Source organism: Tyto alba, unplaced genomic scaffold (genome assembly GCF_018691265.1).
Source record: "Tyto alba isolate M040663 unplaced genomic scaffold, T.alba_DEE_v4.0 Super-Scaffold_42, whole genome shotgun sequence".
Classification (NCBI taxonomy): domain Eukaryota; kingdom Metazoa; phylum Chordata; class Aves; order Strigiformes; family Tytonidae; genus Tyto; species Tyto alba.
The window spans coordinates 38,127,227-38,144,948 of record NW_024881318.1 but is presented as its reverse complement, the minus strand read 5'-3'; the positions used below and the strand labels follow the sequence as shown (position 1 = coordinate 38,144,948).

The 17,722-nt window shown below is 37.0% G+C and overlaps 1 protein-coding gene across 12 annotated transcripts in view; it reads left to right on the top strand.

The window, feature by feature from the left end:
- Nucleotides 1-17,722, top strand: part of NFIB (nuclear factor I B) — a 277,174-nt gene that overhangs the window by 223,605 nt on the left and 35,847 nt on the right. For all 12 annotated transcript variants that reach the window (XM_042804618.1, XM_042804615.1, XM_042804617.1 and 9 more), the window contains 2 exons: nt 11,994-12,125; nt 14,567-14,751. In XM_042804618.1, coding sequence (XP_042660552.1) covers nt 11,994-12,125; nt 14,567-14,751 — 317 coding nt within the window. The remainder of the gene's footprint in view (nt 1-11,993; nt 12,126-14,566; nt 14,752-17,722) is intronic.

Here is a 17,722-nt window from a genome sequence, read left to right as displayed (position 1 = left end):
TTGAAGTCAGATTATAAATCCTTATGGAAGAAAAGAAAAGCTTGTGAAGCCATGATACTGTCCTGGAGTTTTACTTCATTGACATGCAAAAGTTTGTGACTATTTTAAAAATATACGTAACCACAAGAGTATGTGTAACAGTTTCAAAAATAGATTAAAAAGAAAAATACAATGGATTTACAGTGTTGGTTTTGAGTTTACATACATTCATTGATTGTGGGAAGATTCTGTAGTTTGTGCCATTATTTTTACTATGTTAAAATACTTAAAATATGACTCTATATGCGTGATTTTTTGAAACAGGTATGAGGTGTTCCTGCAGAGCAAATAGGCAGGTTTATAACAGCAAAGATTTCTCACAGACCTTCTCTCTACCATTAACCTTTCAAGTAACTAACCATCCTCCAAAAATCCCAGATCCTAAGAAAGTAAAATGTTGTCTCTGAGAATGATGCATTACTTAGAAATAAAGCCCTAACATGACAATTATGAGTTCAGTTTCTGTGTCTGCTGTCAGATCTGGTGTAGGTTATTTGTTCTTTCTTGTACCTTGCTATTTCCAAGTGAATGTCTTATTAACTTCAATAATGTCTGGAACGTGTCTTACTTATATTTCTACCAACTGGAATTGTATCTAAATATAAAAAGTAGTTTGCTGTAAATTTCCTGCAGACTTCCTTTTTCCAGGTAGCTGTTGCTGAATTCTTTACATGTTTCTATATTAAACAAAATTTTGAGTTCCTACAATAGCATAGTAATACTTTGTGAAATAGATGAAAGTTGCTGCATGAGTAAATTTGATGAGTGTTTTAGAAATTCTGAGGAGGATAAAATTTTGTACAGTTAAAAAAAAAAATCACCTACCCCATTTGGAACAGTTATTAAGAAGTTACTATAAATATAACAACACTAGTAACTAGTGCAGTGGATAAAAAAATACATTTGATCTAATAGGCTAAGGACTGTTGGTGAACACTTGATTTATTAACTGGTAAGTAAATCATACACTTTTTCCTTAACTCATAAGAAAACAGGAATATCAGAAGAACAGAGCACAGTGTGTGCACCTATGGCTCCTCTTTTAAAAGCTAGCTTAACAAAGTCCATTAACGTAATTACAGAGAATTTCAGTATTTGACCTTGAGATCTATTTTACTGTTAAAGTGTTACAACACTGTGTATGTTGTAAATAAATAAGACAGGTGTTATCACCAGTGCACGCTGGTCATGGTAAAAGTGGAGAGATTCATGTGGATTTCTGTAGTAGTCAGGTGTCTGGAAATACTGAATGTCAATATACAATGAAGTGAATTTTAATTTTACAGTTTCTTCATCATGTTCACTCTCTTACACCTCACCCACCTCTACCAACAGTCAAGAGTCAAGATGCCAGCATACCATTAAAACTGAAATAGCTGGACCGCCTTCATCTGTTGATTGGCCAGCAGCTGTTGGACCCTCCACTTCTCAGGTCCCGACCCCTTTTGTTGGATACCCCTCTTCTGGACACTTGTCCCCTTTTGCTTTCTCCCCACCCACTGGACACTCCTTCCCCATTGGGGTCCTTCCTGATGGCTCTTTCCTTCTTGGGCCATCTTCCCATGGACTGTCAAAGATGGACATTCTCATTTCTGAGGTGAGGGAACTAAAAGAGGAAGTAGTTAATGTGGTCCAGGAACTGAGAACGGTAACAGATCACCTTGGTTTTTTGGTGGCCTGTGTTGGACAGAGTTCAGGATTTTTTCCAGCTCCTGGTGCTCCTTCTGAAGGTTAATGCTTTAGAAACTGATAGTCTCCATCTAACAGATGCATTCATCTTGCAAAGGTTTACCTTGATGAATATCTGTTAAATGCATTTCTGTGGTTTTGACTCAGAGTTCTCAAAATCCTTGTGTGTCAAAGTATGTTTTAAAGCAATTTATGTCTTGTTAGTAACTTCTGTTACATCTGCCTTTGTATTTTTTAATATTTCAAGATACTCTTTAACCAGTGTATACACACACATACACATACCTTTCATCTATACATATATATACACACATTCATGCACAGCTCATGGATCTATATGAATTTTCTGTATTCTAACTAATATAATGTGTACACAGTAGTCAAATGCTGCCACTTGATAAGTTTTCATAACTTTGCATTCGTAAATTAAAAGGTGCTTTTCACCAAAAGTAATTTTTCAAATTGTATTTTCAGAGAAAATTCTTAGACATGGCTTCTCCTTGCCTGTTGCCTGCTGTGATGCAGAAAGTGGCATCATGGTAACAATCAATAGCATTAGCAAGGAAGACTCACCTGGGAGGCTGCAAGTTGGGTTCTCCTTTTTCTTCCTGCTTGAAGAACAAGACATTGGTAGTGTTCAATGAATCGGCATTATGTCTACTTGTTAAAAATCAATAGTTCTTCAGTGATAACTAAAACAAATTTAAAATCAATTGGGAAGTGGTTTACTTTTGGTATCCATAGCAGCAATTTTACAGGAAAAATTGCTGGTATGTAATATAAGTTAGACATTCATAAAGATGAAAAGTGCTTTTAATCCTTAGAACTTGAAAGGCATTAGGTATAGAAAAGCAGGTGAAGGAGCTTTCATATGCTTATTTAATTAAAAAGGCAGAGAAAGAGAAAAAAAAAATCTGTGAACAGGTCAGCAAAAATATTATCTTAAAATGAGTGAAGTTTCTTGTACATCAAGAAAATTTACAACCTCCATTACTGAGTGAGAATGATATTAAGTTTACACTTTCTCCAAAAATAAAGCAACAGAGATTACATCTGGCTTTCTGTATTTAGAATGGCTTTAGACGAATTTACAACTTGCTTATAAGTATCTTCAAATATTCAGAGTAGCAGATGAGGAACTTTCTACTCTGGACAGAGCAGGAACCTGACTTTTCCTTCAGCCCCTGTGCACTTCAGTTTCGGAATGAATGAAGAGTAATAAAATGTTTAGAAATACAGACAGAAGGACAAATACAGTAGGAAGCATACAAAAAGGTTTGATATTTTGCTTTCCTGGAAATGGCTGTTATTTGCTCAATAAAGTCACTGTAAAAATCTCATTCTAGGTTCTTTGTCTTTTATTTTGACTGTTAGATTGTGGCAAGGCCTGTTACTTAATATTTTCCATGTGTTGTTAGTGTATTGAATACACTCAGTGCTAGCATATGCATCTCCCATATATATCAATGAAAGATGTAAGTGCAAAAGGATATTTTTATTGTATGCATAGCACTTATTCCGTGATGAACTTTATACTATGGCAATACCCTATTACCTTGATGATGAACCTAGACATTTTTTGATTAAAATTAGGGACAAAATGCATGTCTTAATGCAAAATTTGGCCCAGCTTTTATGTGTAATTGTCCTATTCCAATGTTGCTAAATAAGTGATTTAATTAGCATTTTTGAAACTGATCAGATCCTATTAGAAATTGTAGGTTAAATATTGTTCTGCATGACCTAGCCTACGTAGTGCAGAATATCTTCAGTTACCAAAAAAATAGGTAGTCAGTACCTCATGAATCATAGGTATCTGCACTGAAATTTTTTTCCAGTTATAGTATATCCATGAGATAGGAAAAAATGCATTTAGCCCACATATTGTAACTTTTTAAAGGACTTTTTAAAGATTCTTAGTTTGTCTTTTTTACTGCTTTCATACAAACTGTATCAAACTTGATCAAAGTAGTATATTTCAGTGTGAGTTAATGATTTTATCTCAGTTCAAAACCACTCTCTAGATGGATCTACAATTAAATTAATATAGCACAACTATTAAACCATCCTAAACTGTTAGCAATACAGACTATAATAGTAATAAAAAGGAGATGTCATAACCTAAATGCTTCTACATCAACAACTTCCCTTACATTGTTTTATATCAAATGTCTCTCTAATCTTATTGCATTAGAAGTTGGGAATACTTTCCTGACTTTTGCAACTAAGGTTACAATACTGATTTAATTTTCCAGCTGAGTTTCTTGGATTCTCAGCATTAATGAGAAGTTATGGCTGTGCATTTTTCCTTGAAGTTTGGATGACTTTCTGTAGGATAATTTAATAGATAACTAAAATGTACTCTACAGTCTTTGTAGTATATATATGTTTGGATTTTTAATTAGATTTTCTCACAGTCTCCCATAGTGCTCTTCTATTGGAGCTATCTACTGGAATCACATCTCTTAATGACACATAGATGATGAAATGGCTCAGTCTGTTTCTGAAGTGTAAAGTTAAATAAAAATGTAGTTGAGTACCTAAAGTACACTGTAACTGCTTAAGGGTTATTTATGGCAGTGCAGAGTACTTGGAGTCTCATGTGGGTTTTTAATGATGCTATATGTATTTGTTAGAGTATATTCTTTGAGGCAGCAACATTGTATTTTTAGTCTCATACTTTTTATGACTATTTCCAAAGTCAGCCTCATTACTTGCAGTGCGTGGTCCATGTTTAACAGGTAGCCATCCCACTGAGCTCTGAGTTATTCCTAAGTACTTCCCATAGGACATCTGATGGGATGTGCTGGTACAGGGGTGCTTGAATAAACCGAGTCTGAGGTTGTGGTAAGAAAGCAGGAGAGGCTGCAGAGGTGAAGTCTGGCACTCAGCTGCCAGCCCCCATGTGTCACTGCGGAGCTGGTGGAGACATTCTCACCTCCCTCCCCATGGTCTCCATGGTGGCACCTGCATTTGCAGGGGTCTCACAGCTGGACAATGCTTCTGGTATGAGGCATGCAGAGTGAGGAAGACGGGCCGGCTTTATGGCAGCAGATCAATTTATGGGAAAAAAAAAAAGGTATTTTTATCTTCAGAAGAAACAGTGCAGGTATGATGACATAGACTGATTATGAATCTTTCATGGGAGGTTTACTATTACTTTCTGATGAGGAGTGTCAAGGTGGGTTTGAAGGATGAGAATGAAGAATTGCTGCCCACTGTTCTTGCAGGATAGCATATCATAGTTTCAGCCTAATCTTAGTGGGAATAGATATAAATTTAAATAGGAATAAACTCTTCAGTATGACAATTAATTACTTACATATCATATGATACAGTTAAACATCTGTTACAGGATTAGGTCCGTGTGTCCTGTCCTACTGTTAAACATTTTTTGAAATTACTTTGGGATGTAGGTATTTTTTGATGTGTGCATATTTAGTATTAATGTTTTAATCTGACCATCATATCTTTTCCTGTTTTATAAACTGCCTTTTGCTAAAACTGAAAAATTGAAAGAAAAAAAAAAAAAAAAAGGAGTTAATTTTAGGAAATGTTTATGCAGCTTTTCCAAAGATGATAACTTAAATAACCATGCACTAGATTCATGCTAGTGTATATAATTTTAACAGGAGATGCACTGAGTTGTTTTGCTTTCTGTTCATAAAAGGTAGGATAGAGAGTAATGCAGTGAAGTTGTTGTCCAGCTTTATACACCTAGTCACATACACCAAGAAAAAACAACTTGTTTGTAAAGACTTGTCTGGGTTTTCCAACCGCCTCCCACCCCCTCTGATATGCTGGGATATATAAGGGCAGGTACATGACACCCTTCTATATTTTGTCCAAATCCCTTTATGTTGAGGAAAAGAAAGTCATCAAGGTTAACACATCCCACAGGATGTAACTGTTATCAATGGATAACAGTATTCTGCAAGTTTACATGTGGGTAAGGATGAGAAGAATGATATATTTATTCCATCTAAAGGGTTTCTGACTCTCATGTTTCAGTTGTCTGAAAGTTCTGGCATCACTTTCTTCTCTTATGTGTATTAACACCTAATAAGCAATGCAAAATAAGAGAGTCTAATTTTTTAGAAAAGATCAATAGAGAATGAACAAGGAAATAATTCAGTTGCTGTTGTAAGAAATTTACATTTGTTTTGCTGTAGCTTTTCTGAATTACAATATTGTTGTAGTGCTTTATTCACCAGCTTGCGGTACTGAAAATGGCATTGGAAGAAATTCTAGTCTAGTTCCTCTTCTTAGGTTTTTCACTACAAATCACAAAAAACAATAAATTGAAATGATTTCTCTGATGTGGAAGGGCAAACCAGCACAACAGAGTGTTTGATTGGCCTTGGGCATGGTTCCTGATAGGAAAACAAGTGTCACAATCTGATAGACTGGGTTGTGCAGTATCGGAGGTGCGCCTGTGAAAATAACATTGACACTAAGTAGACTGATTTGAAGATGGGTGGTTATCAGATCTTTGTACACTGAAATATTCTACTCTATTATAAAATTCATATATAAAATGCTTTTCTGCACTTGATCACTTGTAGAAACAAAAATAAAACTGAGATCAGATTTTTAGACGTGAAGAGAATGGCTCTGTTCAAACCTTAACTGACTGCTCCTCAAGTTCAGAACATTCTCAACTGCTAAGCAACATACACATATCTCTTCATGTAAGACCTTGCTGTTTCTCTCAAAAGGGAGTACAAAGGCCTTGACACTGAGCATTGCTATATGTGTCTCAGAAAGTTACAGAACAGAACTGATAATGATTTGGTTGGTTGGTTGGTTGGTTGGTTTGTTTTGTTGATTTTCCACTCAGGAAAGCACTGATTATCAGAACTGTTTTTTTAATGGAAATAAGTAAAATTTTAGCAGGGATTCTTTCTGGTGCAATATAAAACTTGGACTGAGGGGGAAACAGACACCGACAGGCCAACGATTAGGGCACAGATTTGGATGATGGGAGAACTAGATACAAAGCCTGATCTCTGCCTGATACCAAACAGGAATTCTAGCAAATCTTTCTCTGATCTAGGCATTAAGTATCTCAGACACAAAGCTGTTCAGGTACATCGGTCTTTCTCTCCTATTTATTCACAAAAATACGTCACTGTTCCTTTTTTGTGAAGAAGATAAATGAATTAAAATGTTTTGATTTTCAGGATTCTTGGTTTCCATCCAGCCCCAGTGCCAAGTCTTTAGGACAGATATAACAAAGCCTTTTTCTTACAAAATAGAGGTGGTTGTGCTTTAGAGTCATTCAGCTGTCAATAGGCACTGTTAGGTGCCTTGTTAAGACTTACAGCTGAGAAATACATAATGTTTACAACATTAAATGAAATCAGACTGAACACATCTAAAAATTGGTGATGCTGGATCTGCCTGTGCAGAATAGCTCTGCTAGTTCTTCACATGCTCAAATATGAAACAAAACTGATTCTCCTGAGCACAGTGGGATTTGTCATGATTCATCATCAACATCCAGCTATCTGTCGTGAATTTAAAATTTTCACACATGCTTCACACAAGCGTACCTACCAGTTGTGGTGGAGGCAGTGAAAAGTGAGGCCCAGCTGGATGTGATGTATGTAGTGTATCCTGCCACCAGAAATTATCCCAGGTACTGCCTCTGGGAAAAGAGCAGATCGTTTAAAATTGTAGCATGAATGGATGCCTCTTACAGCTTGTCAGTGGTGAAGTGAACTCCATAGCTTTCCTGCTTTCACTATGACTGTATATACAGTAAGTTGAATGTTGTTTTATCTTTCTTTCTATGATGGTGATGCTATATTGAGGGGTAAATGAATCTTTACAGATTGTTGTCTGCAGGAGCATAACTTGTAAAGAAAGACTTGTGAAACTAAGAGGTAGAAAAGATATTAATAAGAACAGTTTAAGAATAAATGGGATTAAGAGAGATTTAGTATTTCTTTATGATTTCTTCTTATTCTGGTCATGAGCATGTCTCATGAACAAGAAAGAGAAGCTGCCATGTTGTGGTGGTGAGCAAGAAAGCAGATCGAGTGTCCAGAAATAGGCAGGTGGATGTTTGAACTTGTCCTGGATCACTGCTCAATTCCAGCTGAGTTCTCCTAACAGGTGGCTTGCTGAGTGGTGTGCCAAGGTGACATTGGTCCAGGGAACTGCCAGGATGACAAGCTGCTTCAGACTGAGGCAGAGGGTCTTTGCTTTGATGAGGAAATTGCCAAAACTCATATCTCATTAGTGTTTCCTAAGGTTCTTTGAAAGTGAACAACAGTTTAATTAAAGGCTGACGTAAACATGTTTCTGCACACTTTCCCTGCAGCATTTTATCACGTTAGAATTGATCAAAATTGTTGCCTTAGGCTGTCTTGAACAGTTATACATCTGGAGCACCATTTGTGCAAGCTGCTGATGAGCAGGCTACATACGCTGTGCTTCACAGCAGCTCTTCTGCCTTCCTGTGTAGACAGATTTACCTTGATGGGAGATGAAATGATCTAACTCCTTTTATTTGCATAAGCCTGTTTTTCTTTGATGTGATGCTTTAAAATGTATAGTATGCCACCCATCTGGGTGCATACATACTGTATCTCCACAGTAATATGAGGATACAGGCGAGAGTGATTTGAATAGCACTGAGAACTGTAAAAAGAAAAAAAAAAAAACGCCCTTTTTTCACATTTGAAGAATATTCTTACTGGGAGAGGACACAGTGCCTGATTAATGTTGACCTTTTGATAACTTTGTCTGTGTGCTTTTGTCATCTTTCTGCTTTTCATCTGTACTTAGCATTTTTTCCAAAAGTCTAAAAATAAATCATTCTTGAAACTGTTTTATTTCATTCTCAAAGTAATGAGGATTGGAATCTTATTCCTGAAACTTTGACACAGACGTAAGAGCAAGGGGCCTATTTTTGTGACCTCTGTCATTCATTATGTAATTATCAGTATATAGCTAGGCACTATGTAGCTACTAGACTATATCTCATGATGTAGAAAAATTAATACATTTTAAAATGAGAAAATATGCGTTTTCCATTATGTAGAAGTTACTCGTAAAATCATATAGTCTCACTGTCACTTTACTATTTCTGCTGTATTTAAAGACACTTTATTACAAGAAAAATTAAAGACAGTGAAAAACAGCTTTGCATTTTTAATTTTTTTTTTTTTTTTCACGTTTTGTAACTGGTAACTGTTTGAAGAAAAGTCACTTCTGTATTTTCCTGTTAAATCTCTAAGCCTTATGTCTTGGTCAAGGAGGAGATGGCTACAGCCTTTCTTCCTAACCTATATGAACAGTTATTGTTTTGTCTCCCCTGTTGACTGCATCTGTTACTCGACAGTGTCAGGAGCATGAATGCTGTGTTATGATAGCCAGGCACACACGGGGAGAGCCGTGGGGGCTGAGGGCGGAAGGGGCTATCTGAATTACTTCTCAATGTGAAGTTCATTGTTTTAACAAAGAAGGTCCTGCCCACACTTCTGGCAATATTCTTTGCAGTTGCCTGTGCTATATATAATGAGACTTCTGAAAGTACTTCATGGTGGTGTGCTGTGCGGTGTATTTTAGTGTTGCTGTTTTGGTGGGTAATGAACATTTTTATGTCAATACAGAATTTTCTATTCCTGACTACCAGTTGCATTCACCTTGATAAGGAAACAGTCTTCTGTATGAGACGTTCATTGTGTTTGCTTTGTAATTTATGCTGTCTGTTTTCTGCTGACTACAATTCTTACTTCTGTAAAGTAGGAGTAGGAATAAATTTACACATTTTTAAAGCAAATGCTAAGGTTCTTATAGTCACCAATCTCCTTTTCAGTGGATTCTTTTCAAATTAGTGATGCCACTGGGGGGTTAATGGATACTCTGATTACATTGCACTCCGTATAACATACTTCTTTCAATCAACTAAAATATTTTGGTTTTGAAAAACAAAACAACTTTTGTTTGTTTAATGAAGTAACAGCCACCAACCAAATTAAATCTCTGTTGCATTCCAGAAATCAGAGCTGCTGACACATGCAGACCTTCAGGAGCTAGGCAGCTCTTTCTTTCATGGGTTCTTTTGTTGAATATGAGGTTTATATAAGGAAAAGATTTTCCACTTCCAGCCCATGGTTTGTTTTTCCCTTAGGGAGACTTAAGTGCAGTACTTTGAATGTGAAATAAAATTAAACTGTTTGTACATTCTCTCTTTTGTGATAGCTTATATGTGGTAGAGTCAACAAGATACTTGGCCACTGGTAAGTTCTGTGACAACTACTGATGAGGACAGTGTTGTAGTGGGTAGGCTGTGTGTACAAGCTATTAGGCACACTTACCTTTTTTCTCAGACTGTAACATTGCAGTGTTTCTGACAAGACAGAGATTGTGCATGCACAGAACCACAATACAGACCATATCTGGTTAAATTTGTCCTGGGCTTTTAAAAAACCCAACATCCATTGTGAAGGTGTGAGGACTTTCTTGCTTTGATGAAACAACAGCCTTATATGAAAGAGGCTAGGGCTGTCATTTGAGCAGAAGATAAAACATAATGACATATTTGAAAATAATTTCAGAATTAATGTGCCTTTTTATCATGGTTTATCTATGTAAAACTCAATTAAAAAAAAATCTGTCCTGCACTTTTAAAAAATATTTCTTAGTTTAACAGGATGTAATCAATGAAACTGTAACCATTTGGCAACTTTGTCTTTGCTAACTTTAGGTAGATTCAAAGAAACAAAATATTCCTCTGTTTTCTTCCTCAACAACAAAGTTTTATAAGACAGCTAGAGATGCCTCTGTCAACACTCAGTGTTTTTGGTAACGTAAAATTGCAACAGATCAGTATGATAACAAGCATAGAGTAACCTATTGTCATATCTGTTAAAACTGAATTAGTGCTGAATTGCTCTATTGTAAAGCAATTCCTTACTCTTGCTGAATGTTTCACTGAATAAAATCCTTTCTCAGTAGCCTTCTTGAAATGTTGAATCTTGCAGGGTATCTGGGAAATCAGCAGGCTAAGTAGTCAGGATGAAAGCAGAGCAGGGGAGTTGCAGAGAGGGCTGGTGGAGGGGCACTGGCAGAGTCTGCCCTGGGTCTGGTTCCAGTGCCTGTGCAGAGCTTGGCAGTGGGATGGGGCAGAGCAGACAAGTGGTCTCTTCGTTTGATGGGTTCTGCTCTCTGTATGGCTTTCAGGGTGAAAAACCACTCTTAAACTCCAGGCAGTTCAGGGAGCCAGTTTGGTCTCAGTAAGGTGCTCACATTTTGCAGGCCTCTCTTTGACTTCCAGGGTGATTGTATGTCTCCCAGAATGGCACAATACAGTGTGCCAATACTAAAAGTGCCAAAATCCCTTTAAGGGGTACCGTGGTCCATGTAGGAAAGTCATCTGCAACATGGCCCCAGTCCAGTAAAGTACTTAAGAAATTACTTTTGCTTTAAAAATGAGTCAGTCCCATTGATTTGAAATGAAACCCACTTATGATATCAATGTCTGTCCTATAAAAATGTTATAATTAATGTTGACATAATTTGGCACGAAGTCCAACAAATGTTGTTTAATTAATTTAAATTTTCAGAAAGAGTCCAGTATTTTTGCTTTATGAAATATCAGTAACGCTGCATGGCAGAAATCACACATTCGTCCCTACTTAGTGTGTTATCTTCACACAGTGAGCTCTAAAGAGATGTTTTTGTTGATAGGTAAGCTGGAAGGAAGAGGTGGGAAGGCTCTACTGAGACATGGAAAATATGAGATAGAGAAGTTAAAGTATCCTTTATTCTTAGTAAGGTTACATTATTTCACTATGGTTTTGGGAAGGGTAAGGGATGGGTTTTTGAAATAACAACATAATAAATACCATAAACCGGCATGTGTATGGCAGTTACCCTACACACCTGAGTGTAGGTGTTCCATTAAAAAATGCAATAAAGATTATGTGGCTGTTGAAGGAGCAGATGATTTGGTGATGTTCTTAGGAGCTGAGAAGTGTCTAGGGAGGTTCTGAAGACATGCGTTTCTTACTGTTTGGCTTGTCTGGTATGAAAGGAATGTAGTTTCTGTTTTGCACCAGTTAGGGGATTATTATTCATTCTCAGGTTTGAAAGCAATAGTTTAAAATTAGCTTATTGGTCGTAGGGGAATAGGGTCACCAAGCAATATTTATGTGGGAACAGTAAAAATAAATATTTTTAGTCTACAAAATGACGTCTCCTGGGATGGGCTTCTAAGCTAATGTCACTGTTCCATTGTTATTCTATTGCAGATATGGCTTCTCCTACAATGAAGAAACCTGAAAAGCCTCTGTTTAGTCCTACTTCTCCCCAGGATTCTTCACCGAGACTGAGCACTTTTCCCCAGCATCACCACCCAGGAATCCCAGGAGTTGCACACAGTGGTGAGGGTTATGGAGGCGCAAAAAATACCTCCCTGTTCATTTGATCTATTCTCCTTTCCTACAATCAGATTGTGATGCATTTTTGCAGACTTTCTTAGAGACGTAATCCCATTTATGATACTGATGAGAGTAAAAATGGGAGAGGTTGGGGTATCCTTGCAGGAATGCTCATTAAACTCAGTTCAGGTAGTCTGACTGCTGCAAGTCACTGGAAAGGATTTAGGATTAGCTAATGAATAAAATAAGCTGTAAACTGCATGAAGAAACTGACAGAGGAAAAATCCTCCCTGTCTTTCCTCCTTCCACCTACATCTTTTTTTATTACAGTTGCTATGACTATGTTGGATTTAAACACCATAATAGGTCGAATTTAATACATAAGAGAAGTCACAACCATGTTAATTATGTGACACAATGAAATAAGCTCTATCTAAAGACATAGAGTACTGATAAATATTTTTCAACATCTGTTTTCTGAAATCTGTAATAAATCCATAGTAAAACTCCACTTAAAATGTGAAGGAGAGACTTGGAATGTGTCAGAATGCATGTTATCTTGAGGGTTCATTAGAAATGACAGGAAAACTCCAGCATCATTGTCTGTTTAATGTTAGAGGTGAGAGTGACTCTGATTCTTCAGATGAGAACACAGCCCTTAGAAGTCTGCCCTCAGCAGCCCATCATATCTTCTTACAAACTGTATATAAAGGGATTAATTTTGTGAGCAGAGATGGGTGACTAGAGGAGTAAAACAGACTTAAGGACTCTTTCTTCTTTTCTTTAACATGCAGTTATCCTTTGAGAAGTTTCTTTGGTGATTTCCCATGATTTCAAGTTCCTATCTTTCCGCGCATGTGTAAGGACTGTTTTCCCCCCAGTAACCACCTATTTTGTATTACAAAAGTGAGCCTGGCCTCATTCTGGTCTCTATAAGGTTTCCACTATCAGCAAATACTCAAGTACCTCAGAGATGATGGGTGAAACAGAAGAATAGATTTCTGCTCACTTGTGGTTTTTTGTACAATTCCCACGTCAGAGCAGTAACTAATGTTTTATGATTATGCTGAACTGATCAGGCTGTGATTAAAATGACCCTGTCATAAAAAAAGATTCCACAATTATTTTTAGCCCTATACTTATGTGTAGATCTTTATATTTGTTGTAGTATAAAATTTTTAGATATATGTAGTTGAGTGACAGTTGTAACCCAATTTGTAGATGAGCTATTTACTTGCTAGGAAACCCAATTTCTGTGTAGCCTGTTCTACTATGTCAGTGAGCAATGGTTTTGAGATTTGCAAGGTTTTAGTTACCAAGTACAGCAATTTTGGAACATTCCTACTGTTGTTTTTTTCTTGGGCAAACTATGACTTTGTCCCAGCTCAAAAATATCAAGACATGTAAAAATTAAGCTGAAAGAAAACAAAGGCATGAGAGATGGTCCAGAACAGCAGTGTTGGTATGCTTGTGCTGATGCAGTATAGAACTCTGAGCAGTTTATAAAATACCTCACTTACACAGATTTTGAACCCTCCCACTAATAAAAATGAAAACAGCATTGTCTTTTATCCATTTCCATTGAAGTCAGTACTTTCTTTTTAATACGCTGCCAAGTAGATGCCCTCTAGATGTGTAGTAAGGGTGGAAAGCAGGTTGTGGTGCAGTATGATAGAACACTCTGCACTTCCAGCTGGGCAACAGAGAAGCAGCAGGACATGCTGTACATTCCTTTCACTGTGAAAACATTGCTGGTTGTTTAGACATTACATATAGTCTATAGATAGTGTGTGTTTGTAGGATCTGGGAAGAAAGAGAATGCAAGGAGGAATATATATAGGGTAGATACTTTTTTGTTTGTCAGAGATATTTTTATTGGATGGATTGGTTTCCTAGGTACTGAAGTTGAACATTCATGAGCATTTTCACAAAGGTCAGCTAATATTCATGGCTTTATTGATGAGTAGTTATTACCCTGTCCCCACATGAGGCAGATAGAGTGTAATGCAGTGAGAGATTTCTTACTGTTTCTTAGTACTTGGTGACTTTGCTCTCATCTTTTGGAGTCCTGTGGATAAAAGTGTAGGTCTAATTTATTGCGTGAATTATTTGGTTTGTTTATTTGGGCTGCATATGGGGAAAACTGTGTAATTGAAATGTCTTTTATGCTGGATCACTGTTTAAAATAAAAAAGAAAAAAAAATATGATGGTGTAGCCCACAAAACCAAAACAAGATACAGTATTTATGAATCTGAAATAGCACTTCCCATTGCCTGGGATGATATGAGGGGAGGAGATGTTAAATTTTCTATAAAGATACCATGAAGCGGGAGTGCAGTGTACTGATTTATAACTGACTATTTTTCTTGCTGTAACATAGAGGTGAAGAATTTTAGAAGAAACAAGATGCAAAGTAATTTTAATTTTGTTTTATCTTCTCTAGTCATCTCAACTAGAACTCCACCTCCACCTTCACCATTGCCATTTCCAGCACAAGCTATTCTTCCTCCTGCCCCATCTAGCTACTTCTCTCATCCAACGATCAGATATCCTCCCCACCTGAATCCTCAGGATACTCTGAAGAATTATGTACCTTCTTATGACCCGTCCAGCCCGCAGACTAGCCAGGTACTGTAAAGTAATGCAAACCCTCAAAACGAAATCCTGTGAGGAATGTGTGTCTAGGACGCCTAGACCAGTATCTCACTAGTTCTGGTCTCAGAGCAAGCTGGGAGCTGGCATATAAGCAACCCAGCAACTACTCCTGTTCAGCATGGTTGAATAAAGGGTGCAGGTTAATCACATCCACTCGCTGTTCCTCTGTCAAGCGTAAGAAAAATACTTGTACTGAATGACCCAGCAGCATTAAGAGGGCAGGCCCTAGTCCTGCCCCACTTCTGCAGTCTGGGCACCTCTGTGGCCACGCAGGGCTGCTGAGACGAAGCTCATGCTGCAGGATGGCTCAAGGAGTGCTCCGATACATACACACACACATGTGCATATGCACAGACATACAGGTATGTTTGTAGACTGACAATGAAGATAACCTCTGGCAAGGTAATGCTTGCCCTGTTTCATAGGCACCTGACATTTCTTTGCACAGATGCAAAGACGTTACTGCAGTGAGCACAGCACCGACCCACAAAATTGTTTTTTCTTCCTTTTGTGGTGAACATGCAGTAACAGATGAGTTCCTGGCTGCTACACTGATTCAGACATGTCTGATATAGGAAAATAACATGGTTTTCATTAACAAAGTAATCTGTGAAAAGCTGTGCGCAAAACTGCTTTCCGTGATGGCATCAGCACATAGAGTTAGCATGTGATCTGCACTATAGGATAAACTGCAGTTGAGACTTGGTCTGTCAATACTTGGAATATTTCCAGTGTTAGTGTAATGCAATCTTTGCTGCTCAGGCTGTTATTTATTTTTGATGCCTTGTCTGAAAGGCTTCTGTGAAGCCCTGTAGCTTGTACTTTGGCATGTTTTCTGGAAGAGACTTGGGAACTGAAAACGGTCAGGTTTTCCTGCTCCTAAGAGTTAGGTTCCTTTGGAAGGACTGTCTTATCAGAGATGAAGGGGTTGCTGTGACAGCATTTTGTTCTGGGCTTTGTTTTGTTTTGTTTTTCACCAATAATGACAGGCCTTTCAGCATGTGTTTCAGGCACCACAGCAATAGAACTTGAGACTGAATCAAACTTTCTGTGTTGAATAACAGATATGGCCCCTCTGGGCTGTTCAAAAGGTCATTGTGGCTATTGTCCCCATGGACTAATGCTCTGGTCCAGCTGCATGACTCTCTACATATTCAAAAAAAAAAAACCCCAAAAAAGTGGGTCCATAAAATCAAAATTTACTTCAAAGGGAGAAATCCTAACTATGTGATTTTTGCTGGTTACAATATTAATGTAGATTAAACCAAAAAGTGGAAATGGAATATGTCAGGTTTAGAATACAAATTGCTATCTGTGCATGGATTAAAAGTCTTCCAGTCCCATATAGCATTTTTGCTGAGACTCAGATGGGAATGTTGCATGCAGGACCCGATTTTAATTTGTGTAAAATTTCCATGAATAACAAAGTCTAATTAAGACATCCATTAAAAGTCCTTAACATTAATTCAGTGTGGAAAATCTTAGAGTTCAGTTGGATTTTTTTTTTAAAACTGATGTCTTAATTAGACACTATTAAGGGAAAAATTATGCAAATTAAAATCAGGCCCTTACTGTTATGCATTTCTTTAATTATTGAGTGCTTGTTTTACTTACATTTTGATTTCTTATATGTATTAAAAGAGCAGATTAGGTGATAATCTCTCTGGATTGTTCAGTGTTCTGCTTTGGATCATTGCTGAAAAAAAACAACATCTAAATGAAGTATCTGACTTTCTGTCAGACAGTTGACAAATGTGCTGTCATGTATTTTTAACATTGGGGAATATGTTCATGGAGCAGGAGAATTACTTTCAACTCTGCCCAACAAGTGCTTTCAACTCTTACCCTTACTCTCTTTCCTTATCTGCAGTTGAAGGATTAATCTCCAGACCTTAAAAGATAAAAATTTACTCTGCTTTTTTTTTTTTTTTTTTCAGAGTAATAGCAAACTGAAAACATTTCCTATTCTTGTGTTGTGATGTCATAGGGAATAACAGGCCAAACTGGCCTCTATTTACTACTTTCATCACCTTTCATAACCTTTATATTAGGATAATGTTTTTCATATCATTTGATGTTTGATTTAGTTCCTGAGAAGAGGGGATGGGGTTAAACAATAACAAGTATGGGATTCCAGGCATATGCATCAGCTATTCTCTGCATTTTATTATCATTGATCACTATTATTAGTGAAATCTCTTTTAAATGTAGTTCTTTAAAGTTCATCTCTGAGATATGCTGTACATTAGAGCAGTTACATGCCCAGTCAAAATATCTCTAAGTAGAACAGTTAAAGGATGGCTGTACAAAAAGTAAAACAGCAAGAATAATTTTTTGCTTAGTAAAAGAAGAAGCAGCTGTCTGTGAAGTTTCAGTGACAAAAGGGAATTGTTCTGATACAATGGCATGCTTTGAGCCAAACCAGTTTTTCTTTTCTAAATAAAACATGAATTTTTATTCAAACAAATTTAATTATTATAAAATGCAAAACTGCATCAGTAGGAATACCACATCAAATTTAATTACACTTTCCCACCTCAAAACATACTCATTTGGATTTCAAAAGCAGAACTATGATGATAGTTTTAATTTCAGCTTTAGAAATAGAAAGGATGGATACCCTGACAGCATTTACCTAAAATGAACTGTTCCTCCCCAACATCTTTCAGTAATACACTAATTAAGATTGTTACGACAAGTAACTGAGATGCCTTGTACTCCCCACAGCAATTTTGAGATTAATTACATTACTGCTGCACTGATTAGAGTGAGACAGTCACGCTATTCAATGGAATACTTTAAGTAAAATTAGTTTAAAGATATAGAGCTCCCATAGGTTTCCACGGTGGGAAGCAGTGGGTGATTTTCTTGACATAATGTTAAATACTTCAAATTATGTGTGATGAACAGTCAGGAAATTCAAACAGACCCTTTGGCTGCAGTG